Source organism: Oratosquilla oratoria, chromosome 25, assembly GCF_046742065.1.
Source record: "Oratosquilla oratoria isolate Oo_2021 chromosome 25, ASM4674206v1, whole genome shotgun sequence".
In the NCBI taxonomy this organism is placed as follows: Eukaryota; Metazoa; Arthropoda; class Malacostraca; order Stomatopoda; family Squillidae; genus Oratosquilla; species Oratosquilla oratoria.
This window is the reverse complement of record NC_134801.1, coordinates 19,740,274-19,767,807: the sequence shown is the minus strand read 5'-3', so window position 1 is coordinate 19,767,807 and position 27,534 is coordinate 19,740,274. Positions and strand designations below refer to the sequence as shown.

General features: G+C 40.8%; 2 protein-coding genes across 4 annotated transcripts in view; one reads left to right on the top strand and one right to left on the bottom strand.

The window, feature by feature from the left end:
• Positions 1–608: 608 nt before the first annotated feature.
• On the bottom strand, positions 609–26,312 carry LOC143038842 (uncharacterized). 2 transcript variants are annotated; one of them, XM_076208464.1, is made up of 5 exons: positions 20,540–20,678; positions 9,053–9,270; positions 6,732–6,906; positions 2,741–2,826; positions 609–1,710 (listed from the first exon to the last, which is right to left on the bottom strand). In XM_076208464.1, exons 1-5 carry the CDS (start codon positions 20,661–20,663, stop codon positions 1,423–1,425), a joined length of 891 nt encoding a protein of 296 aa, XP_076064579.1. In that variant the 5' UTR covers positions 20,664–20,678; the 3' UTR covers positions 609–1,422. The 2 variants fall into 2 exon arrangements, with proteins under 2 accessions (XP_076064579.1, XP_076064580.1); XM_076208465.1 differs by lacking the exon at positions 20,540–20,678 and adding an exon at positions 26,179–26,312 and having other exon boundaries at positions 611–1,710.
• Arl2 (ADP ribosylation factor-like 2) overlaps positions 26,236–27,534 on the top strand; it is a 31,554-nt gene continuing 30,255 nt past the window's right edge. Inside the window, exon 1 of one of the 2 annotated variants that reach the window (XM_076208467.1) lies at positions 26,236–26,363. The gene's annotated coding sequence lies outside the window, so the exon portion shown is untranslated. Of the gene's footprint in view, positions 26,371–27,534 lie in introns of both variants that reach the window. The other variant, XM_076208466.1, reaches the window with a different exon arrangement.

Sequence of the window (27,534 nt, the reverse complement as noted above, 5' to 3'; positions counted from 1 at the left end):
GCCGATTTAATGAAGCGGCCTTGCTGTGGATGTGCTGTGTCTTGCGACACTGCTTCTGACCCAGGGCGGTGGGCAAGGTGCAGGGATGACCCGTCATCCAGGAGGTGCTCAGATGAGAGGGAGGGTGGGAGGGTGTGGAGTGTATTTAGGGATGAAATGGGTGGGAGTGTTTTTATGCCTTTCCCTCTTTGGCTACCTCCCTTGAAAGGGGGAAAAAGCCTTGGTATATGTATGTATGTTAAAGATCTTCAGCCAATGGGAAAGCAGAGTGAGTTTCCCTGCCAAATTATGTTACAGTTCTGAGCTTGGCATCATCTGATAATTCATAATGGGGTGTGCTCCAACAGGAAGGTATTTCACAATACTTAATATTTCAAGAAATACATATTTATACATTATGGAATAAAATACAATTTAAAACATTCATTACATTTATTAATGCAAGACATGCCTTAAAATTACAAATGAGAGACTTTATTCACACAAGGACATAACACAGCACAACCACAGGATTCTATTCATACTAAGAACATGATACTTTTGATCAAAGAACATTCAGTCTTGTAAACTTTCTTAAAAGTATCATTGGAATACATACCATACACTATACAATATGTAGGAGTGCCCTAGATAAATCAACATGAAATAATTAAAGTGATATCATCATCTGAAATTCCCATGGGTAGCAAATAGATAAATAAAAAAAATTATATTGCTAAATTCCCTTTTGTTTTCAGCAGATGGCATATTTTTCCTTTCTAATTACTGTCTTGTCTTGTATTGATTATCATAACTTCTACAAGGTTCAACATTAAATCAACACGAAATGATTAAGTGATATCTTAAATTCCTATGGGTAGCAAATACTATCGATGAATGAAATTGCTTAATATTTCCCTTTTGTTTTCAGCAGATGACATATTTTTTCCCTTCTAATCACTGTCTTGTTTTACACTGATTACTATAACATCAACAGGGTTCTTTTCTCCTTAAAGAACCCCTTATCTGATCATAAAGATAGACTTAGACTGCTAAATACCAGTCCCAAATTACTGTTGTATACTCAAGAGATGTCTACACTGTCCATAAAGAAGGGTTTCTTGGAAGAATGAAACACTACTAAATATATTTCCAATTTTATTTCAGGAAAAATTTTCTGTTGTTCTCTCCAGGATCTATTTTGTACATAAACCCCATAGACTTATCTATTGTGCCCCTTTTGGTTAGTACACTCTCATTACTATGTGCAATCATACCACATAAGTTTTGCAGTCATCTTGAATCTAATCCCAATGGGCAATGGTGATTCCCACTTACCATGAATACCTAAGTACATAAGGCAGAGATGATAGTTGCAGTCATAGCTAAGTGCTTCCTTGCATAAGCTACTCACCTGTTCATATTCTTAATAAATTTTACCAATCATTCATCATCTTGAACATGGTTTATACCATGGCATGAAACAGCACAATCATTAAACCAACATTCTGAGCATACATGAACTCCATATCCAGGTTCCCCAACATTGTCTTTCAGCAACTTTGTCAACTGCATTACCACCTGTTCAAGCTCAGCAACTGTAGAACTATACTTCAACATAGTGGCACTTGTGATTGTATGGCAGAAAGCATCAAAAGAGTGCCGCTGTAAGCCTTTATCAACATCAAAAATGTAAAAATCTGTCATTTTTGAGGTACTGTAGTAAGTGTGCTGTAGAGAGAAAAAAACAATCTCAGTGTCATTACAGGCAGATCTAGACAGCTATTCTGGTAGGGGGGCATACACATAAATGGATTCACAAACATTAATCAGAACTGCTCCACTTCTTACACTAACACAATATACACATTGCACTCTTACAAGAAACAAAATTAGACACCTCAAACAACTATTCCCTCATTCATAGATTATGCAACAATAAAAGAAGATAACACAAGACACAAAGGTGGACTCATAACACTGGTATACAACAGCATACCTTTCTCCTACAAAATGCAAGACACCAGACAATAAATCACAAATACCATTACTGAAATTATCTTGATACAAACACAAATAAAGAAGACATCCTACACTATCCCTCCTACTACATCCACCCTAAGATATTAAATCCAAATGCTCCAACCTCTCAATTCAATAACAAACCATATTATACAAGAAGGTGACCTGAATGAGCACCATCCAAGCTGGCTAGTCACACAAACACCATATCAGAGAGGACACAAAATTCTTGAACAACTCCCCAACCTAAACATAATCAACTCCTGCAAATACCCCACCAGAAAACCTCTACAACACAATCAACAATTCCACCAGACACAACAATGTGCTCACCCGAAGCACATGGGAAACAATATAAGACCTGTCATCTGATCACTTACCAATTAAAATCATCATAGAACTGGAAGAAAAATTACAACCCACAAAAAAGAGAACTTTAGAATATCGTTCAATAAATATATGATGAAACACATTAATTTTTTCCAAAAGATGTCCATGTAAATAAATAACAGAGCATTTTCTGCTAGGGTGCAACTCATACAAGCACCCATCATATACTGCACTATATTTTTTTCCTAAGAACACATTTAAATTGATCTTTAACATGTCTTTTTTCAGTGTCACACAATTTCCACAATGAAAACTATACAAGAAATGTTTTCATACTGCAAACAAGTATACTACAAATATTTTGTAACAAGTAATAATTTACTATCAGAAACAAAATCACTGGACAAACCTTAAGTGGTAGTATGTGCAGTTCAACCACCCATGAGTTTTTCATTAGTTGTCCATCTTCTTTTGTGACATTCTGGTATCGCACACCTATTATGAGTAATTACAGTTAATATATTGTTAAGAACCTATTTTGTTTCATAAACGAGGAAGAAGTTAACTTTTCTCCAAACTGGAAATTTAACAGTGGATATTCAACACATCTTCAGTAACAGGCTTAAAAGTCTAAACTATATGGTCCTTAAAAAAATTATACATATTTCAACTGAATATTCAACACAGTAATGTGTTAAAAAGTGGACAGATATATTTCATTAGCGATTTCCAACAAATATGGGAAGAATGTGTAGAGAATTTTGGAAGGAATGTAAATGTTGTGGTTTTAGGAGATCTCAATACTAAAGTGGTAGATGAGCCAAGAGATGAAGTAAGGAGGTATGGGGTGGCAGGTAAGAACGATAGTAGAGATGTTAATAATGTGTTTTGAAAAGGAGATGATGATAGTAAACATGGTGTTTAAAATAAGAGAGAAGCATAATTATATGTTGGCCAAGGTCATGGATGGGGATGATCAAAAGGGTATTACTGAACTATGAAGTGGTGCACAAAAGGAGTGGTTACCACATGGATGGGGTGGTGGGAGAGGTAAATGCAAGGGTAGTGGGTCAGGGATTGGAGATGGTTAAAAAAAATGGAGAAAAGTGGGAGATAAGCCAGTTGTTGTTTGCTAATGACACTGTGCTTGTAGCAGGATCTGAGGAGGGATTGAGGAAGTTAGTGACAGCTTGGGAAAGTGTGTGAAAGAAGGAAGTTGAAGATAAATGTGGGTAAAAGTAAGGTGATGAGATGTACAAGGGGGAGAAAGTGGCAGCAGACTAGAAGTGAGTATTAAGGGAGAGTGACTGGAGGAAGTGGATAGTTTTAGATACTTGGGTGTGAATGTGGCAGGAAAGGAAGGAGTGGGGGTGGAGGTAGAATGTAGATTGAGAGAAGCAAGTAAATGCCTTGGGGGATTTAAAAGTGTAATAAGAAATATACATTTGGGAATAGATGCTAAGAGGAGATTGTATTTAACTAGTTGTATTTACCTAGTTGCATTTTGCGGGAAGGGGGGCTATGCTCGTGGTGTCCCGCCTTTGTATCTTGCAGTGTCTAGTTTACTTTTAAACTCATGAATGGTTTTTGCGTATACTATTTCATTATCCAGTTTGTTCCAAGTGTCCAATACTCTATGTGAAAAACTGTTTTTCTTCAGTTTTCTTCTGTAGCTATGTTTTTTTATTTTCTTTCCATGTCCTCTTGTGTTTATCTTGTCCCAGTTTAATAAGTCCTCTCTATCGAGTATCTTTGTGCCTTTCACGATTCTGTAGATGGACAGTAGGTCACCTCTCTCTCTTCTTTGCTCCAGCATCGGTAACTCCAGTTTAGCCAATCTCTCCTCATATGATAGGTTTGCAAATGAAGGTGCCATTTTTGTTGCTGCTCTCTGGATTCTTTCTATTTTCTTTATATTCTTTTTGGTACTGGGTGACCACAATGTCGCTGTATACTCTAGTTTAGGCCTTATCTATGTAACCAATATTTTTTTTATCATGTCTTTGTCCAAGTATGCAAATGCCACTTTTATTGATCTTAGCAAGTTGTAAGCCTCCCCAACAATTTTGTTTATCTGTTTATCATAGGACAAGTTGTTTGTGATAATTACCCCCAAATGATTGTGCTGACAGCACTGTACTGGGCAGAAACATGGAACATAAGAAAGGAAGAGAGAAGGAGCTTGAATGTGTTTGAGATTAAATGCCTGAGAAGTATGATAGGGGTTACTAGGTTAGATAGCATGAGAAATGAGGAGGTGAGGAGGAGAGCAGGGGTGGAAATGGAACTGGGAGATAGGGTTGATAAAAGAGTATTGGGATGGTTTGGACACATGGAAAGAATGAGTAAAGAAAGATTAGTAAAAGAGGTGTGGAAAGCAGAGGTGGAAGGAGTGAACATGAGGGGGTGACCTAGGATGAGATGGATGGATGAGGTAAAAGGGGCATTGGGAAAGAGGGGAATGTCTGTTGAGGAAGGACGGGAGAGGACAGAAGATAGGAGTGAATGGAGAATGGTTGTGTATGGATGATGCTGTGATGCATGAGGGGGAGTGGGTGGGGGAAGGGTATCTATGAGAAATAAATTGACGCAGCCTGAAGGGATTTCTCCCCATTTCCTTTTCTACATGAGGGGATGGAGTGGGGGGGTTGCCGATTTAATGAAGTGGCCTTGCTGTGGATGTGTTGTGTCTTGCGACACTGCTTCCGACCCAGGGCAGTGGACAAGATACAGGGATGACCAGTCATCCAGGAGGTGCCAAGATAAGAGGGCAGAAAAAGGGTACAGGGGAGGGGAGTATGTAGGGGATGGAATGGGTGGGAGTGGTTTCTATGCCTTTTTTTTTTTTTTTTGCTACCTCCCATGTAAGGGGGAAGAAGCCTTTGGTATATGTATGTATGTATGCTTACCTCCTAAAAGAGGTGAAGGGTTGATGGATTTTGAAAATGGGCAGTGCCACTATCTTGCAGAACCACCTTAAGCAGGTTCCCATCATTGATCCCAAACATGACAAAATAGGATGCAGTGATGACTATTGTAAAAAAAAATTAAATGAAGTAATACAGAGCAAAGAAAAAGCAGAGGCAATCTCTTAACAATAACTGAGAAAAAGATAAAACAGAATTCATGGTAGCTGATGCTTTGAGCTGGGAATGGGGCTGGGATGGGGCTGCACTGGGGCTGTGTTGTGTCACCATGGCTGTTCAGTGTGTGCATAGATGGGTGGTGTGGGAGGTGGGTGCAAGGTTGGTGGGTGAGGGATTGGAGATGGATGGAAGTGGCAGGGTAGGAGGAGGGATTGGGGTAGTTGGTGATGGAGTTTGAGGTGTGCAATGGGAGAGAGTTGGGGTGAATGTGGGTAAAAACAAGGTGATGAGATGTACAAGGGGAGAGGATGACAGTGCACTGGAAGTAAGTCTTAAAGGAGAGAAGCTGGAGGAAGTGAATACCTTTAAGTATTTGGGGTTGCATGTGGTAGGAAAAGGAGGAATGGGGTGGAGGTAAAGTGTAGATTGAGAGAAGCAAGTAAAAGTCTTGGGCAATTGAAAAGTGTCATGAGAAATAAGAATCTGGGAAGGAATGCAAAGGTAAAATTATATGAAGAGACGATTGTGCCTCCAACACTGTATGGGAGACTTGGAATTTAACAGAGGCAGAAAAGAGAAGTTTAAATGTGTTTAAAATTAAATGTCTGAGAAGTATGATAGGGGTTATAAGGTTGGATAGAATGAAAACTGAGGAGGTAAGGAGGAGAGTGGGGGTGGAAAAGGAGTTGGCAGATAGGGTTGATGAAAGAGTATTGGGATGGTTTGAGTACATGGAAAGAAGGAGTAGCAAAAAGAGTGTGGAATGCAGAGGTGGAAGGAGTAAACTTGAGGGAACGGCCAAGGATGAGATGAATGGATGGTGTGGAATAGGCTTTGAATAAGAGGAGAATGCCTTTAGAGCAGGGAAAGGAAAAGGCAGGGGACAGAGGTGAGAAGAGAATGGTTGTGTTTGGATTATATTTTGATACATTCCAAAGGGATTTTTTGCAATCTCCATTTTCCACATAAAGGGACAAGAATGGAGTGTCATCATGTAAGTGAACCAGACCTGCTGTGTCCACTGCTTCTGACAAAGGCAGTGGCCAAAAATTCATTATGCCAACTTTTCCTTAATTGGCACTGCCTGACATCCATAAAAATTCAAATTTCTAATCATTGTTTTTCTTTGTACAATATTTCTTTCAAATTCAAGTTGTCACTAAAAATATGTATAGATAATCTTTCTTGTACAAACATTACTCTAACAAAATAAAGCCAATATTTCTATCGCTGCTACTGAACTGGCAACTCCCTCTAGACATACAGTATCTATAATCCTGACAATGAAAAAAAAGGCTACAGAGTTGTACTTACCACAGCAAGGTTTAATAGATCGAGGAAGTATAAAGGTATATATGGAGTTAAGCAGCCTCTCAACTAATTCTTCAACAACTGCAGTTTCACCATGCACACCAATAACCTGTCTATTTTGGTTAACACCAAAATAGATAACACCTCTCCTTCCTGTATTGAGCAGTGCAAGAACCATCTGTGTGCCATAATTAAGCAAATATATATATATGAATACAGGGTAATTAAATATTACATAAATAAAATAATTCTGTATGGTTGTCAACACTGCCTCTGACCCAGGGCAGTGGACAAGGTGCAGGGATGACCCGTCATCCAGGAGGTGCTAAGATAAGAGGGAAGGTGGAGGGGTGTGGAGTGTATTCAGGGATGGAATGGGTGGGAATGATTTTATGCCTTTTCCTTTTTGGCTACCTCCCTTGTAAGGGGGAAAATGCCTTGGTATATGTATGATGTATGTCAACTAGAAAATCGTGTAATGCAGTACTACAGATTTGTGAAAGAGGAAATAACAGGGAAAATTTAATAATCTGTACATGTATATGTATTCATGTAGTGATGATTGCAGCAACAACGATGCCCATTTTCAAAGTCTGTTAATCCCCTCACATCCATTAGGAGGTTGTTGTCTCCTTTATCTTAGCTCTCCTTGTGAAAGAAGGGTCATCGCTGTTTCCCACCAATTTGTTGGGATAGTGATTGCATGGTAAGATGTACCTAATACTTTAGGGACTGTTTTCAGGTGCCCCTACAGACCAGAACCACACATTCATCTATATAAAAGTTTAAAACCTCTAATCATAAAAGAATTATGGTTTTGTATTACTGCTGTCCCTCCTTTATGCTGTTCCCATAAACCTGTCCTTTACCAATTCTGTGACTGTCTCTTCTGTATCTCCCTGTAGCATGGGTAAAGAATTCTGGCATAATGTTTTCACATGTGTCATAAAAGGTGATTAAATGGATTAGAGTACAGCAGGAGGATTCCAACCAGAACCCTGTTTATTGGGTTATTAAATATGTGTGATTATGATAAAGATAAGAATAAAAGAGATGAGATTTGTGGTACCTTCATTAGAAGGAAGATGGATGTGCTAGCATTGAGTAAAACTAAATTAAAAGGTATGAGTGAGTCTGAGTTTGGGAGTATGATGGGAAAAGTGTACAGCGGGCAGAGTGGAGAGTGTCTTCAAGGATAAGGCAGGCAATGGTGAAATTGGGATGGGTGATATGGGCTTTTGTGTGTGCATACAGTTTAACAGATCAAGGAAGTATAAAGGTATATATGGAGTTAAGCACCCTCTCAACTAATTCTTCTACAACTACAGTTTCATCATGCACACCAATAACCTGTCTATTTTGGTTCATGACAACCTCTCACCTTGGGTCAGAATACTGTAATGAGCTTCAGCTAATGGAAGTACTCTATAATTATCATCCACTATAGATAATTTCTGGAACCAATGATTGGTGTACAAGGGTACAGTGCCAATTTTATATGTGACAAAGCTCTGGAGAGCTTGACAAAAACCTTCCATCCTTATCATGTTTCTATATACAGTACATAAAAAACAAGATAAAATTCTTCAGATGAATAAAAAGGGTACAAGGTAAATAGATAACTTTGCTGTAAAGTATTATGAGTATTTTGGGATACCATTCACTTCCAGAGGTGCCAGGCAGTGCCCTGGCAAACTCCAGAAATACTGCATCCCTGATGTACCTACAACCTACACCAACCAATTTCAAATCCCAACACCCTTACTTTCCTTCACAAGTGCAGCCTTGGCAGACTAGCACTCTGTCTCTACATTAGACCCAAGTAGTTGTTTTTTTATCAAATTCCATTATTTTTCTACCATTTTTTTTTAATCAAATTCCATTTTATTTTTATCAAATTCCATTATTTTTCTACCATCTTTCATATACTGTGAGCTAACAATAAGCAATTACTTCCCCCCAATCTTCATCTTATTAGCCAGCATAAAAATAACCCCCTCAATCAAACTTCACACAGTCCAGTATTTCTTCCAGAAGAGGTCTATGGGAAGGTCCATAAATCCCTGTTAATTCTATTGTGGAGCCACAGGTTTCTGGCTGGTGAAGCTGAAGGCAGCAATTAATTCATATAATTAATCTTTTATATACCATCTTTCCATGACAGTAATGTAATATATTCTGAAATTATAGAAGAATTAAAAGTAAATTGCAACAAAGTGAGTTCAGGGGATGGATCCCGTGAAAATGACCTCAATCTAGTAAACCATGATTATATATGCAAATGCAAACATTTAACATACAAGATGGAAATATACATTACATACCTCAATAACGTTATTCCAACATAGGTGATTAATATCCTGCAAAGGTATGAAATCTGTTAACCAGTGACTGGGTGGTTGTATCTGACTATTTAACATATACGGCTTGGGAGTTCTCATGGAGTCAGAGGGAGACAACTGAAGACTGGAGCACTGCACAGCATATGAATGATCTTCAGTTTGCATGATGTTGTGCCTGATGAACTGACAAGGATCTTCACCTGTGGGTTGTAACAAAGTGAACAGAACCCTGTATACAAATGCTTACTAAACAATGCTAGGTAATCATACATTCATATATGCTGCATATATATATATATATATATACACACAAGCCCACCGGCTGCGCCGGCCCCGCTACGCCGGGGGGCTTGGCCTGCGGCGCTGCGCCCTCGGCGCGGGCGCGGCGCGCCCTGGGTTACGCCCCTTTTTAGGAAAATAAAATATCAAAATCATATGCTTTTTATTTCTTGTCAACATCTAGCTGTTATCGCAATTCATCTATATAGGCGATTTGTGCTGGTGTTAAATTTCCGTTCAAAACACCCTTTTTATATTTTTTAAATTCTTTTTTTCCTTTAAGTATTAACTTTTTTTTTTTTTTTTTTACTTGCTTTTCTTGTTTCAAAACTTTGCGAATTGTTAAAGCTTTTGCTTTGGCCTCTCTCCGTTCCTTTCTAGCCTCCACCTTCTTCATTCGTTCTTCTTCGAGTTCTTCTTCTTCGAGTTCTTCTTTGAGTTCTTCTTCTTTGAGTTCTTCTTCGAGTTCTTCTTCTTCTTCTTCTTCGAGTTCTTCTTCTTCTTCTTCGAGTTCTTCTTCTTCTTCTTCAAGTTCTTTTTCTTCTTCTTCGAGTTCTTCTTCTTCTTCAAGTTCTTCTTCTTCTTCTTCGAGTTCTTCTTCTTCTTCGAGTTCTTCGAGCTCTTCAAGTTCTTTTTCTTCTTCTTCGAGTTCTTCGAGCTCTTCTTCGAGTCTCTTCTTCTTCTTCTTCTTCGAATTCTTCTTTGAGTTCTTCTTCGAGTTCTTCTTCTTCGAGTTCTTCTTCTTCTTCGAGTTTTTCTTCAAGTTCCTCTTCTTCTTCTTCGAGTTCTTCTTCGAGTTCTTCTTCTTCTTCGAGTTCTTCGAGTTCTTCTTCGAGTTCTTCGAGTTTTTCTTCTTCTTCTTCTTCGAGTTCTTCTTTTTCGAGTTCTTCTTCTTCGAATTCTTCTTCGAGTTCTTCTTCTTCTTCGAGTTTTTCTTCTTCTTCTTCGAGTTCTTTTTCGAGTTCTTCTTCTTCTAGTTCTTCTTCTTCGAGTTCTTCTTCTTCTTCTTCTTCAAGTTCTTTTTCTTCTTCGAGTTCTTCTTCAAGTTCTTCTTCTTCTTCAAGTTCTTCTTCGAGTTCTTCGAGTTCTTCTTCAAGTTCTTTTTCTTCTTCGAGTTCTTCGAGCTCTTCTTCGAGTTCTTCTTCTTCTTCTTCTTCGAATTCTTCTTTGAGTTCTTCTACGAGTTCTTCTTCTTCTTCTTCGAGTTCTTCTTCAAGTTCTTCAAGTTCCTCTTCTTCTTCCTCGAGTTCTTCTTCTTCTTCGAGTTCTTCTTCGAGTTCTTCTTCTTCTTCGAGTTCTTCGAGTTTTTCTTCTTCTTCTTCTTCTTCTTCTTCTTCGAGTTCTTCTTTTTCGAGTTCTTCTTCTTCTTCTTCTTCTTCTTCGAGTTCTTCTTCGAGTTCTTCGAGTTTTTCTTCTTCTTCTTCTTCGAGTTCTTCGAGTTCTTCTTTTTCGATTCTTCTTCTTCTTCTTCGAGTTCTTCTTCTTCTTCGAGTTTTTCGAGTTCTTCTTCTTCTTCGAGTTTTTCGAGTTCTTCTTCTTCTTCGAGTTTTTCGAGTTCTTCTTCTTCTTCTTCTTCTTCGAGTTCTACTTCTTCTTCTTCTTCTTCTTCGAGTTCTTCTTCTTCTTCTTCGAGTTCGAGTTCTTCTTCTTCTTCTTTGATTTCTTCGAGTTCTTCTTCTTCTTCTTCTTCAAATATACACTTATGCCCGCCAGGCGACCGGGCGATGTAACCTATTTCCCCCAAGCGTCGCTGGCCGCAGGAAAATAAAATTTTCGGAAGACAAATATTTTTATTTAGTATAATAAATAAATATATACATATATATATATATATATATATATATATATATATATATATATACAGCAAAACCCCGATTATCCGAAAGCGGATTATCCGAAAACGGGATTATCCGAAATTTATTTGGATAATGCAATTAAAATTAAAAAAAATCTATACTAAAACGTTATAAAACATCAAAAACATGAAAATAAATAAAAGTAACTACATATGTACTATATTAACACATTTAAAATTGATAAGAACAGTTAAAATGAATACGTTTTAAGCGTACTACTTTGTTTAGCGTAGTGTGTGTTTGTTTGGTTTCATTGTTTACATCGTCAGTCGGCGGCAGTCGCGTCACAGAGTTCACACTGGGCAGTCGCGTTCTACCTGTGCTTCGACCTCACTTTCTACATCACCATGCCGAAAGAAACCGGGAAAAAGAAGAAAGTCGTCCTTACCATACAGCAGAAGCTGGAGATATTGGACAAGCTGAAGGCGGGTCAATCGGGAACGTCCATCGCCCACGAATATGGCATTGGGAATGCTACTGTTACGGACATCAAAAAGGCAGGGCCACAGTTAAGGCAGTTCACTCAGAAGCATCTCCCAGCTGTCTTCCACCACAAGAACAAAGATTCAGGACCGAGGACCATGAAGCTGGGTAAATACCAAAACCTAGACGAGGCGTTGTTCAAGTGGCAGCAACAGCACGTATCTTCCGGATTGCCAGTGCGCTACCGCCGGCACTTTATGCAGGAAATTCTGTGTGTGACGCTCAAGGGGGAAGAAGAAGGAGACACCAGAGCCCAGAGGACAATAGCAAACCTCAAGAGGTATGACCTGAAGACAACAATCTACAACCTTGAGAAAGCGTGGAAACAGGTGCCCCCTTCTACATTGGCCAATGCCTGGAATCCCCTGCTACGAGGCCATGAGGATATGCGAGAAGTGTTTAAAGGATTTGACCGGAAGGTGCGAGAGGTGAAGGAGGCCCAGGGTGATTACGAGACAGTTACAGAGAAGGACGTCCAGGAGTGGCTCACTGTGGATGAGGGGGACCCAGGTTACGCTCTCCAATCAACCAAAGAAATAGCTGAGGAAGTGATGCACGGCCATGACAACGATGATGATGATGATGACGACGACGACGATAATCCTTCCATGTCTTTGGCAACAGTCCGGTCCCACATCGAAGGAGTGCTTCAGTTTCTTGACCAGCGACCCAGGGACATTTCAAATAGCAATCAACTGTACCCGATGATGCGAGCAGCACTGAGTGACGTCATCGAGAAACAGCTGTCTTGCACCAAACAGACTTCTATCACCTCGTTTTTTCGGCCAAGAACACCTTCGTCCACCCAGTCTTCTCGCCCTTCATCAAGTGCCTCATCCTCCTTGTCTACCTTTGATTTGGACAGTGAAGATGGAGCAATGGACGACCCTTCCTTCTGACTCCACCACCAGGAGGTGGGGAGTGGAAGGGTTGTGGAGTGATGGTGACGGAGGCGGGGAGTGGCGGAGTTGCTTTATTGTGTTCGTCAGGATAGTGGAAGATATATGTATAGAATAATTCTTGTTCTCTGTTACGTATAAGGTATGTACGTCAACACAAAAAAATGGTGTTCCATCCACAACTTGAGACTGATGGAGAGAGAGAGAGGGGGAGGGGAAGGCACAGGACACACACACACACAAAGTATGTCAACACGAAATATATTTCTGATAAATCTGGATTATCCGAAAAATCGGCTTATCCGAAAGAGGCTTCCCCCCTTTCGTTTCGGATAATCGGGGTTTTACTGTATATATATACAGTATATATATATATATATATATATATGTATATATATATATATATATATATATATGAAATCATGTCTAGAATGAAGAGAAAGGTCAAAAGATAATATATATTCATGTGTCAGATATGGCAGCTGTTCTTCCACTGGTATCATGTAACCTAGTACTACCTGCTGTATGGTCAGATAGTCAGCTACTAAACTGGCTTCCCCACTGGTCACCTACTAGTGAGGAAGGCATGTTAGACATGTAGAATGAGGAAAAAGAAAACCATCAAAAGGGCAGATGAGCTCTCTGAGTCAATGGCCATTCAGCCATGTTATGGGTCACTAACATACATGTTTGCCATGTATGGCCTGGGGGTCCTGGCAATGGAAGCCTTAGAGACTAAGTGATGTCACAGGACTGTGGGTACAGTGAGGTAACCTTCTAAGACTAGCAACAGACACTTTTGGTCCTCTATTTGGGCCAAAAGGGGTGGCTTTTCCTGGCTTGGAGAGGCAAATCAACTGGGCTGCTTAACTTAAATCTTAAGGTTAGGCACACCCTGAATCAAGCTACTACCTTCTGGACTTACACCGCATAGTCCACAGTGGTCTCCCCCTATTTCCAAAGTTGTGGGTGTGTATACTCTCTTATTATCTCTGGGACTACTGGGTTAACATCTATACCCAAATCCTAGTCTCCCCTCATTGGGCTCTGCAGCGCATTTATCTATGTATTTTATTTGTTATTTACATTATTATAGTTTTTATTTATTCATTTATTATCATTATGATTTTTTTTTTTCGCATCTGACCTAGATATGGACCAAAAGGTCTCCTGTTGGCATGCTCTGCCTTTGTAATCCTTTGTAATGTATTTACCTAATTGTAGTACACAGAAAAAGAGCAACACTCATTCCTGTCTCATATTCTTTAATTCTTTACCAACACTAGCCTCAAATTCACGTACAGTTCCAATTCAATCTATATCCTTGATTTCCAATATCATATTTAGATTTGAACTCATGAATTGCTTGAGCTTGGGCTATATCACCTATGCTATTTCACATATCTATACATCTACGCATATGGAAAACTGTACAGTATTTCTTCATATCCTTTAAATATGTGATATTTCTTAATTTTCTTCCATGACCTATATCATTATTATTATCATTATTATTATTATTACTATTACCTCGCCTAGGGTATTGGCTACATGTTATCGTGGTTAAGTAGCATCCAGCTGATACTTTAGGGTCTATATGGGGCGCCTCTGCGAACCACAGATAATTTTGTCTGTGATAAAGGAAATCTCTGTTCATGGAGAAATGATGATACTTTATTATAATGCGACTGTCCCTCTGTTATGCTGTCCCCCCACTCCTTGTTACTGTCCTGTATAATTTCTCTGAATATTCATTTCTTTTTTTTTTTTGCCTAACCCTGTGGTGGGGGAGAAGTGTAGCTGGGAGGTTCCCAGGAGTGAAGAGAGGACGAGGGAGAGAATGGGTGGCTATACTAGTAAGTGAAGTGATAGGTAAGTATGTAGTAGAATGGAAGGTTTCTTCAAGGTTAATGTGGATGAAGGTAAACCTGGTAAGGGAAATGTGGGTTTTTGTGAGTGCATATGGACCTGGTAGTGAGAAGAGTGTAAAGGAAAGGGAGGCTTTTTGGATAGATTTAAATGAGTGTATAGAGGGATAAAGGAGAAATGTCAATGTAGTGGTATTTGGGACAGCTTAAAGCTAGGGTAGGAAATGAACCAATAGACAGAGTGATTGAAAAGTGTGGAGTTCCAGGAAAAAATCATAGTGGAGAGTTAGTGGTGGAGATGTGTCTAGAAAGAGAGTTGATGATAGCAAATACAGTGTTTAGGTAGAAAGTCAAGCATTAGTACACATGGGAGAGGGTGGTGGATGGAAGGATGGTAGAGTGTTAATGGTAACCAGGAGTATAGTAGGAAGATTTAAGGATGTACATGTTCTAAGGGGAGATAGTGAGGGAATATCAGATCATTTTTTGATGGAAGGTAAGTTGAGAGTGGAGGATAGATGGGGAAAGAGCAAAAGGACAGAAGGTAGGGAAGTGTTACAGTGAACTGCTTAAATGAGAAAGAAAAGAAGGAGTACAAGAAGAATCTGAGAAAGGAGTGGGAAGGAGTGAAGAATATAGAGTATAACTAGGAGTGGAGGAGGAATGGGGATGGTTCAAGGAGGGAGTCACAAAGTGTGCAAAGATAGTGTGTAGAACAAGGGGGATGGGAGGAAATAGAAGGAAGGGTAGTGAGTGGTGGGATGAGGAAGCAAAGAAGGTTGCAGAAGAGAAGAAGCGAGCTTTCACAGATTGGTTACAAAATAGGATGAGAGTATCATATGAGAGGTAAAAAGAAAAGAGAAGAGAAGTAATGCATGATATAAAGGAGGCAAAGAGGAGCAGATGTGAAATGAGGTAAGAGTATGACAGAAAATATTGAAAATAATAAAAAGATGTTTTGGAAAGAAATTAAGAATGAAGAGGAGGCGAATCAAGTAGAGAAGAAAAGGTAAAAGGTGCAGATGGAGAGATGATAATGGAAGAGAAGGCAGTAAGAGGAAGATGGGCAGAGTATTTTACGGAGTTGCTAAATGTGTAGGAGGATAGGGAGGGAAAGGTAGTTGCAGTGGGAAGCACCAAGAAAATGACAGTGATGAGCAAGGAAAATGGAGGAGAAATAAGGAAAGATGAAGTGAAGGCAGTTGTTAAGATGATGAGAGCAGGTAAGGCATCTGGGTTGGATGGATGTCATGCAAAATGTCTGAAAAAAAAGAGAGCCACAATGATGGTGGACTGGCTAGTGAGGTTATTTAATGTTTGTTTAAGAGAGGGTAGAGTGCCGGAGGACTGGAAGAGTGCCTGTATAGTTCCACTTTACAAGGGAAAAGGGGACAAGTGTGAGTGTAGCAGTTTGAGAGGGATCAGCTTGTTGAGTGTAGTTGGGAGGGCTCGTGGGAGGGTCTTGATTGAGAGGATTAGGAGAGGAACAGAGGGAGTAATTGGTGAGGAACAGTGTGGGTTTCGGACAGATAGGGGTTGCGTAGATTAAATTTTTTGGTGATAAGACAGACATGTCAGAAAGCTTTAGGAAAAAGTAAGGATATATATATTTTTTTTGTGGATTTGGAAAAGGCTTATCACAGGGTAGACAGGAAGGCACTGTAGGAAGTATTGCAGATATATGGGATAGGAGGAAAGCTTTTAAGATCAGTCAAGAGTTTTTAAGAGAGTATTAGAGCTTGTGTTAGGACTAGAAATGGAGACAGCAAGTGGTTTGAGGTAAAGGTGGGACTTCATCAGGGATGTGTTATATCGCCTTGGCTGTTCAATTTATACATGGATGGAGTGGTGCGAGAGGTAAATGCAAGGGTTGTGGGTCAGGGATTGGAGATGGTTAAAGAAATTGGAGAAAAGTGGCAGATAAGCCAGTTATTGTTTCCTGGCGACACTGCACTTGTAGCAGGATCAGAGGAGGGGTTAAAAAAGTTAGTGACAGAATTTAGGAAGGTGTGTGAAAGAAAGAAGTTAAAGATAAATGTGGGTAAAAGTAAAGTGATAAGATGTAGAAGCGGAGAAAGTGGCAGCAGACTGGAAGATGCCCTCACTCCATAGGGCGTCTATGAGACCCACTTCTCTGACAAAAGAGATGACAGAAGTGGACAACAAGCCCTCCCCCACCGCAGCCTCCTCTGACACTAGACTGTCTACAGACAATAGCTACAGGCTAGTGATGTCGACTTCTTGCAGCAGCCAGGAGGATAGAGAGGTGGAATAGCGGCACCCTACCCACCCCTACTCCACTTCCTCCTCCACCATACCAGGAAAAGCTAAAGCTCCTGTAGTGGAACATCAATGGCCTTGTTGACAAAATCCATGTCCTACAGGTTGTCCCAGGCACCAGGATTGTCACATAGCCCTCTTGCAGGAGACCAACTGTGTGGACCACGGGTCATTCCCAGTCAATGGGTACCAGGTATGCCATACAGCTCAGAACAGGTCACTAGGCCTAACCATTCTCGCCCGCACCACCATTCCAAGTGAGCCCATGCACGTAGTACCTTGTGGTGAACAGATAGAGCTTTGGCTACCAGATTCCATCTTGCTGGTGGCACCCTCCTCCTCTACAACATACATCATCCTCGTGTGGGTGAGCTGGCACCTAGGGAGATGCTCTCCCTAGATGGGCATGGTCACATATTAATTGCCGGTGACTATGATACTTATCACCCCATCTTCCACTCCCCTCAACGACTCAGTGCAGCAGGTCACACCCTAACAACTTTCCTTGAAGAGATAGCTGAGGTTACCCTATTAAACTTCGGGGAGTCCACTCACATCTTTAGAGGGTGACTAACCTCACTCTGCTCTCTACGAACATGGCTCAGTGTGACCACTGGGTGGTGGATCCTGAGCTCACTAGTGGCTGCTACACTATTGTCATGATGCTAATAGTAGACCATTTACCCCCTCCTCCATCACCTTGTCGCTGGAACACAGGGAAGGCCAACGGGACCCTTTTCTGAGAAGAGATAGACCGTTGGTACCAGTCCTACATCCCCTCATAGACAACATTCATCAGGACTTCATCGCCGCCATCCAAGCCACTGCGGAACGAGCTGTTCCCAGGACAAAGCCAGGCTTCAGTCAGCATGCTGACTGGTGGTACTACAAGATCGTACAGGACCAAAATCATCGAGTGAGCGTCTTCTGTAGATTTCTGCTGCACCATCTATCCCTCGAGGTAAGAGATCTGCGCTCTGCTATCAGCCACACGCGGGATGTGACACGCAGGGTCCGGGAAGAAAAGTGCCCAGGATGACGTTTTGACTCCCCCAAAGGACTCAGCAGGCACCCAATCGTCTCTCCCAGACATGCAAATTGTTTGGTCTGAAGATCTCAATGGCCAAGACCAGAGCAATGAGTTTGAGGAGGCGGGTACAACACCCACCTCTTACTCTTCAAGGCAACATACTTACTTGGGTGTCCATCCATCAATATTTGGGCATCTGGATCAACCCCATGCTCTCTTTCGCACCGAAGGTGAGATACCTCGGTGAAGTCATGAGGACAAGATGAAAACTTCTCAGAACCACAATGAGGCCTCAGCTAGGTGCTGAGCAAAAGGCCCTCCGGTCGTATTATATTCAATTAGTATGGTCGGTAGTGGACTGTGCTGCTGTGGCTCTCATCTCTCTCAGATCGTGGGACAAGCTTGAGGTCCTTCAAAACCAGGCTGTCCACACCATCAGTGCAGCCCCTCTATCATATTAAGACAACAGGGCAGGACTCACAGTAATGTATTTAAACTGGACAAATTTTTATTCACAAAGGAAATAAGCAAAATTTGGTTTACTAATAGGGTGGTCAACGAATGGAACAGAGTAACCAAGCAGTAACCACTGAAACTATCAGTTGTTTTAAGAAACGGTTAGGCAATTTTATGGATGGTGATAACAGGTGGTAACGGACATGAAACTGCCTAGTGTAGGCCTCATGGTCTCCTTCATTCTTATGTTCTATGCATCGCATACACACACAAGCATATCACAAACAAAAACACGACTACACGCACATCTACATAAGCTTTTTCCTCTACTAAAATTAATTTCATTTCTAACTTTCTCTCCTACTGCATCTTTGTTTACTGACCACTAAAAATCTTTCAATTTCTTTTTTCTGTCCATCTCTACAACTAAGCACCCAACTGTTTTTCTAACTTTGTTGGTTGAAGTAAGTTAAGTTGAATAAATATCCCTAAAGCAACCTCACAATTACATATAATGATTTCAGCCTCCAACTCCAAGTCTCCTGCCTACCCCTCCTGAGCCACGACTTTATGCAACAAATATCCCTAAGAATTGCCCAGTGACAATAGCCCTCTGTTATACACAACTATCTTTTCATTTTCATACAGACATCTGTTCCCCTCCTACAACTACTGATCCCACGCAAGCGGGTGGTCTTTTCTAGGTAGTTCATAGTCCATAGTCACGTTGGTGACACAATAAAGACCAGATTTAATTTATCTCCAGTGCCTCCAACCAATGTAAAACAACAAGAGTCTACACAAACCATTGACATGGTTACTGACACACACGTTGTTAAGCTGATTACCGATATGCATGCCTTTCAGTTACCGTTATATGATTGCCAACTTGCTGTCCATATGCGGTGATAACCTGTATATTTCCACTTACAACTGTAGATGACACTCATTCCCGCCAACTCCTTTTTTTTTTAACATATCGCGATGTCTGTCCACTACATGGTAGGCTACTATTTGTCGAACCATGACTTGTAACTTAGGAGCCAACCAGGTTAATTAACTTCATGAACTGAAGGCCAATACATTTAGAATAACATTTGTTAATTATATATTAGTAATTTTCTAATAATATAATAATAATAATGTTTATTTGGCATTGAATCAATATACATGAAGTGCAGATAATGAAAAGAACACAATTTGAAATAATTACAATTGCATTGTAAACCTGAAAAAAAATTCTACATATAACAGCCATCAGTAAATAATTCCCTTATGAAACAGAAAGGAGATTAAATCTAATAAGAAATAATGGACAATTTATAGTTTCACCCAACCAACAATTTCCTTATGTGGCTTATGTGTTTCTGGTGAGATATGTTGTGTATTGATTGATGGTGTACATCATTTCCATCACAAATGTGTAGTTTTCAAATAATTAATATATAAAGATACGCCTACCTCTCCTCCCGAAATGCCTACATCTCCTCCCCAACGATCTTGGGGGACCTGTGGGATATCGGGGTTTTTGGGTGGGGGATTATTACATTGAGTAACATGCGTTGCAAAACGGGTCGTAAATAAAAAAATTCACATATATGAAAATATATAAATTACACCTTTCATGGTGGCAGCGAGCGTTGTTATTATTGTTTAGCAGCGTTGCCACCACATTTATGGTTTTTCCGCTACATTTGAGCATTGCTGTTATTGTTGAGCAGCATTGCCACATTTATGATTTCTCCGCTGGGTGAAACTATAAATTGACCTAATGGTTTCCAAGTATTTTATTAGCTATTATTTATGATAGATAAACACACATTTCTACTAATAGTTATACTTTAAAGAGAGCTCAAGTTATGTTACTAAGAGTGCTTTGGTGGGGATTGGAGGGGTCTAGGGGGGCAAAGCCCCCAGCTAGGTTAGGTTAGGTTTGGTTTGGTTAGGTTTGGTTAGGTTAGGTTTGGTTAGGTTAGGTTTGGTTAGGTTAGGTTAGGTTTGGTTAGGTTATCTTTGGTTAAGTTAGGTTTGATTAGGTTTGGTTAGGTTAGGTCATTATTATTATTGTTATTACCCGTCTGGGCTATTGGCTGCATGTTACTGTGGCAAAGTGGCATGCAGTTGATACTTTAGGGTCTATATGGGGCGCCCCTACGGACCAGAGCCACACACCATTTTGACTGTGATAGAGGAAAACTCTGTTCATAGAGAAATTATGACGCCTTTATACTACGACTGTCCCTCCGTTATGCCGTCCCCCAACCCCTTGTTACTGTCCTGTACAATTTCTCTGAATATTCATTTCCTTTTTCGCCTACCTTCCCTGTGGTGGAGGAAAAGAATACTGCCACCAAGTAATTCCACTTGGATCATAAGAGACGAGAAGAAAGGGATGGGGATTGGGACTAGGCATCCTTCTCCTTGTAGCCCCACAGGGGACATTCCTAAAAGAAAAAGCAAAGGCATATGAGGGTCTGGGAGTTTTCCGACCAGCACCCTAAGGTTTGGGTCTTTTAATGCGCGTGGACGTGGTACAGATGAGAGTAAAAGGGAAGAGATAGGTAGTATGTTTGTGAGAAGAAAGATGGATGTGTTGGCTTTGAGTGAAACTAAGCTGAAAGGGAAGGGCGAGTGTAAGTTTGGGAGTGTAAGTGGGAGGTTATCAGGAGTGAAGAGAGGGTGAGGGAGGGAAGGGGTGGCTATACTAGTAAGTGAAGAGATAGGTAAACGTGTAGTGGAGTAGAAGGAGGTTTCCTCAAGGATAATGTGGATGAAGGTGAAACTGGGAAAGGAGATGTGTGTTTTTGTAAGTGCATATGGCCTTGGCAGTGAGAAGAGCATAGAGGAAAGGGAGGTTTTTTGGATAGATTTAAATGAGTGCATAGAGGATTTAGGGAGAAATATCAATGTAATAGTACTGGGAGACCTTAATGCTAGGGTAGGAAATTATCCAATTGATGGAGTGGTTGGGAAATGTGGAATTCTAGGAAAGAATCGTAGTGGAGAGTTGATGGTGGAAATGTGTTTAGAGAGTTGATGATAGCAAATACAGTGTTTTGGAAGAAAGTCAAGCATAAGTACACATGGGAGAGGGTGGTGGAGGGAAGGGTGGTAGATAGAGTGTTAATGGATGTAGTGGTAAATAGGATATGATAGGAAGAGTTAAGGATGTACATGTGCTAAGAGGAGAGGGTGGGGGAATATCACATCATTTTTTGGTGGAAGGTAAGTTGAGAGTGGAGGATAGATGGAGGAAGAGGAAAGGGACAAAAGGTAGGGAGGTGCTCTTTAAATGAAAAGGAAAAGGAGAAGGAGTACAAGAAGAATCTGAGAAAGGAGTGGGAAGGAGTGAAGAATATAGAGTATAACTAGGAGTGGAGGAGGAATGGGGATGGTTCAAGGAGGGAGTCACAAAGTGTGCAAAGATGGTGTGTGGAACAAGAAGGACAGGAGGAAATAGAAGGAAGGGTAGTGAGTGGTGGGATGAGGAAACAAAGAAGGTTGTAGAAGAGAAGAAGCAAGCTTTCACAGATTGGTTACAAAATAGGACGAGGGAGTCATATGAGAGGTACAAAGAAAAGAAAAGAGAAGTAAAGCAAAAGGTAAAGGAGGCAAAGAGGAGAGCAGATGTGAAATGGGGTAAGAGTATGACAGAAAATTTTGAAAGTAATAAAATGATGGTTTGGAAAGAAATTAAGAGAGGAAGAGGAGGCGAATCAAGTAGAGAAGAAAAGGTAAAAGGTGCAGATGGAGAGATGATAATGGAAGAGAAGGCAGTAAGGGGAAAATGGGAAGAATATTTTAGGGAGTTGCTAAATGTGAAGGAAGATAGGAAGGGAAAGATAGCTGCAGTGGGAAATGCTAAGAAAATGACCGTGATGAGTGAGGAAAATGGAGGAGAAATAAGGAAGGATGAAGTGAAGGCAGTTGTTAAGATGATGAAAGCAGGTAAGGCTGGTCTGGATGGATGCCATGCAGAATGTCTAAAAAAAAGGAGGTACAGTGATGGTGGACTGGCTGGTGAGGTTATTTAATGTTTGCTGGAGAGAGGGTAGAGTGCCGGAGGACTGGAGGAGTGCCTGTACAGTTCCACTTTACAAGGGAAAAGGAGACAAGTGTGATTGTAGTAGTTTCAGAGGGATTAGCTTGTTAAGTGTAGTTGGGAAGGCTTATGGGAGGATCTTGATTGAGAGGATTAGGAGAGGAACAGAGGGAGTAATTGGTGAGGAACAGTGTGGATTTAGGACGGGTAGAGGTTGTGTAGATCAGATTTTTGTGGTAAGACAGATATGTGAGAAAGCTATAAGAAAGGGTAAGGATGTTTTTTGGGCCTTTATGGATCTGGAAAAGGCTTACAACAGGGTAGACAGAAAGGCACTGTGGGAGGTTTAGCAGATATACGGGATAGGAGGAAAGCTTCTGGGAGCTGTCAAGAGTTTTTATGAGAGTAGTAGAGCTTGTGTCAGGATTAGAAATAGAGAGAGTGGTTCGAGGTAAAGGTGGGACTTCGTCAAGGATGCATTATGTCGCCCTGGCTGTTCAACTTATACATGGATGGGGTAGTGCGAGTGGTAAATGCAAGGGTAGTAGGTCAGGGATTGGAGATGGTTAAAGAAAATGGAGAAAAGTGGGAGGTGAGCCAGCTGTTGTTTGCGGACGACACTGCGTTTGTGGCAGGATCGGAGGAGGGATTGAGGAAGTTGGTGACAGAGTTTGGGAGAGTGTGTGATAGAAGAAAGCTGAAGATAAATATGGGTAAATGTAAGGTGATGAGATGTACAAGGGGTGAAAGTGGCAGTAGTCTGGAAGTGAGCATTAAGGGAGAGCGACTGGAGGAAGTGGATAGTTTTAGATACTTGGGTGCAAATGTGGCAGGAAAAGGTGGAGTGAAGGTGGAGGTAGAATGTAGATTGAGAGAAGCGAGTAAATGCCTTGGTGGATTAAAGAGTGTAATGAGGAATAGACATTTGGGAATGGATGCTAAGAGGAGACTATATGAAGGAGTGATTGTGCCAACAGCATTGTATGGGGCAGAAACATGGAACATAAGAGAAGAAGAGAGAAGGAGTTTGAATGTGTTTGAGATGAGGTGTCTGAGAAGTATGATGGGGGTTACTAGGCTGGATAGAGTGAGAAATGAGGAGGTGAGGAGAACAGGGGTGGAAAGGGGGTTGGGAGATAGGGTTGATGAAAGAGTATTAGGATGGTTTAGACACATGGAAAGAATGAGTGAAGAAAGACTAGTAAAATAGGTATGGAAGGCAGATGTGGAGGGAGTGAACATGAAGGGACATCCTAGGATGAGGTGGATGGATGGGGTGAAGGGGGCTTTGGGGAAGAGGGGAATGTCTGTTGAGGAAGGACGGGAGAGGACAGAAGACAGGGGTGAATGGAGAATGGTTGTATATGGATGATGTTGTGATGCAGAGGTGGAATGGGGGGTGAGGTAGTATGTGTGAGCAAATTTTGATGCAACCCGGAGGGATTTCTCTCCATCTTCTCCTTCATGCATGGGGGGACAGAGAGGGGGGGGGGTCGCCGATTTAATGAAGCAGCCTTGCTGTGGATGTGCTGTGTCTTGCAACAATGCTTCTGACCCAGGGCAGTGGACAAGGTGCAGGGATGACCCGTCATCCAGGAGGTGCTAAGATGAGAGGGAGGGTGGAGGGGTGTGGAGTGTATTCAGGGATGGAATGGGTGGGAATGATTTTATGCCTTTTCCTTTTTGGCTACCTCCCTTGTAAGAGTGAAAAAGCCTTGGTATGTGTATGTAGGTTTGGTTAGGTTAGGTTTGGTTATGTTTGATTAGGTTTGGTTAGGTTAGCTTTGGTTAGGTTAGGTTAGGTTTGGTTTGGTTAGATTAGGTTAGGTTAGGTTTGGTTAGGTTAGGTTTGGTTAGGTTCGGTTAGGTTTGGTTTGGTTAGGTTAGGTTTGGTTAGGTTAGGTTAGGTTTGGTTAGGTTAGGTTAGATTTGGTTAGGTTAGGTTAGGTTTGGTTAGGTTAGGTTTGGTTAGGTTAGGTTTGGTTAGGTTAGGTTTGGTTAGTTTAGGTTAGGTTTGGTTAGGTTTGGTTTGGTTAGGATGGGTTAGGTTAGGTTTGGTTTGGTTAGGTTTGGCTAGGTCAGGTTTGGTTAGGTTTGGTTAGGTTTGGCTAGGTTAGGTTTGGTTAGGTTTGGTTAGGTTAGGTTTGGTTGAGGTTTGGTTAGGTTTAGTTAGATTATGTTAGGTTGAGGTTAGGTTAGGTTACGTTGGGTTAGTTGTACACAAAATCGCAACTCGGTCCTCTCGAAGCTTTATGAATTTATTCCTGATTTTAGGGTTAGCAACTCTTGCGCGGGCGGAGTGCGCTTCGCTAAATGTAGCGGATAGAGCGCAAAATTGCGAACCGTTGTTAACGCTGCTTAGCAGCAATATCATGGTACGCTCGCGTGGTCCCGCGCCACTGCCGCCATCAAAGGTGTAATTTATGTATTTCCAAATATTTTTGTGTTCTTGTTGATTTTACACCTGTTATGCAACGCGCATTACTCGATTTCATGATCCCCACCCAAAAACCCCGATTTCTCACCGGTCCCCCAAAATCGTTGGGGAGGAAAGGTAGGCATAACTTTATATATTAATTTCTTCAAAACTACGCATTTGCAACGGAAAAGATGTACACCATCAATCAATACACAACACATCTCACCAGAAACAAACACACGGCCCGGTGGCGGATTGGTAAAGCACTGGCCTCACAAGCCGGAGAACCGGGGTTCGATTCCCCGGCCGGGCGGAGACAAGTTGGGTTTGTCTCCTTTCACGTGTAGCCCCTGTTCACCTAGCAGCGAGTAGGTACGGGACGTTAGTCAAGGAGTTGTGACCTTGCATTCCCGGTGTGTGGAGTGTGAGTGATCTCAGACCTACCCAGAGATCTGCTAATAATGAGCTCTGAGCTCACTGCCGTAGGGTGGTGTCTGGCTGTCTCGAAAAGAGGCTGCAGCAGATCCGAGGTGAATACATAAGCCACATACGAAAATCGTTGATTGGGTGAAACTATAAATTGACCGAAATAACTATTTCATGTAATTGTTCCGTGACGTGAAAAATATTTCAAGGATTTTCCAAGAAAGAAATGCTTATGTAGGTTGAAAGAGGAGACTATAATTTGTTTTATTTCCCTTTTCTGTAGCCTAAAAGAGTTAGACACGTCACATGTCATATGTGACTAACTAGTAACTACTAAGACAGAACAGTTGTAACAACTGTCTACGCGTTTCTATTTCTAGCGACAATTATTAAAACCAGAAAATAGTGTGACCTCAAATTTACGTAGTAGAGAATCACTGGATCTACAAAAAAAAATAGAACGGTTTGACCAATAGGCTTGTTTTTGCGAGTGTCACGTCTCTGCTCACAGCAGGCGCGGATCTAGGAACAAAGTTTGGGGGGGGCCCGACGGCAGAATTTTCGGTTGTTTAACGAGCATTGGCATTACCGTTTATCGTACAATAAAATCCTCACACGGGGCACCATTGTAGTGAGTTCCAGCGATAAACCTTTCATATATTTAACCAAACAGCAAAACAACCATTCAATGCGGCAGATACCAACAGAAAGAGAGTCGAACGCAGCGGTCACTTATATAGGCGGAAATTAGCGGAAAAACAGTCAGCGGAAATCAAGATGTTATCGAACCTTCCAGAACTTTCCATAACTTTCATAAATGATACAATGATAATAAAAAATGGATTATAACATGGATTAAACATGGATTATAAAAATGAAATAGTGAACTGAAATGAAATCGGGCCAAAGGGCCAAAGCCAAAAGGGGGGGGCCCGGGCCCCCTGGGCCCCCCCCTTATATCCGCGCCTGCCTCACAGCTGATTCTTGTAAAAACAGTCAGCAAGTATAAAGGGCACATAATATAAAATTATTAGGTCACTTTGAATAGCGATAATATGAATAAAACTTACCTAGACGCCTCTGCCTTCAAAATCACCCTGGCTATCTGGTCCAGATAAGAGTCAAATCTTCATGTGATCGAGAACATTCGGACAAGCAATTGATAGACAAGTCGCACTCACGAAAACGATCCTACATCCGGACAAATTGAGAACAGGCGATCAAAACAACAACAAAACTATTGACAGGTGTGCGACTGTGCGGTAAGTTAGCAATTATGCTTGACACTCGAGGCTATTCTGTTTTGGCTACCACCAATCAATTAGCTTAGAGGAGCTTCTAATGAAGAAATGTCAAAGAGCTATATTGAATAAAATCAATTGAAGCTAACGCGCTGCAAATATATGTGACAGGTGTTCAGAATGACACATCAATGTTTTCTGAAGTAAATGTTAATGTCACTGTGTTTTTTCCCGAAATTGTTTGGACAAATTAAGAGTATTGGTCAGACAGGTGCAGGAATCATGAAGGGCACATCTACAATTACGAATTTCTCATCTATTGTTATTGTTATGGTCTGTAGTGACTAGCACTTTTATACTTGTCACTTATCATATGAACATTCGCGCATGCCCTCCCCTATCCTACTGGTGCTGAACTTATCTAATTTATTTTACATCGAAAACGCGGTAGATAATATAATGGAAAGCCCCTTATTTCGTCCAAATAATTTTGGTAAAAAAAAAAAGTATATCTTTATTTTAAAAAGTTGTCATGTAATACTGACAGGATGAGGGGGAGCAATCTTGCTGATGGGTGGAATATCCAGGATATGTAGGATTAGCGGTCTCACTAATTGCCGAACAGACCGAACAAAACTGATAAAAGCCGAACAAACCAACAAAACCCAAACAAGGACGGTTTTTGCTTAAATGCACACTTCTATATACATATGGTTGCATTATTTGAACTATTTTCTTTGAAATGTGTGATTTCCATGTAATATGAACAAAGAGAAGTTACGTTTTTATCCTCTGCAAAATTACCGACCCCAGCTACGATTCGTCCAGCCCGTCCTCAATGATCATTGGTCCTATGGATCAAACTTCACTCTATTAAGTTTCTTACTATTGTGTTATTAGTGTAATAGACTACATATAGTTGAATTATTTCAACTCTTTTTCTTTAAAATGTGTGATTTTCATATAATTTGACCAAAGAGAAGTTGTTTTTAGCTTCTGCAAAGTTACCGACTGGTGGTTACAAATTTACCGCTATTCTGTGAGTGCAGATCATCACTGAGCATCAGGGTTGCCAGATTGGCATTTTTAATGCCAAAATTTGCATTTTTGGCATGTTTTTACTGTGTTGGGCATGAAAATCACACATTTTAAAGAAAGTAGTTGAAATAATTCAACAATATGCAG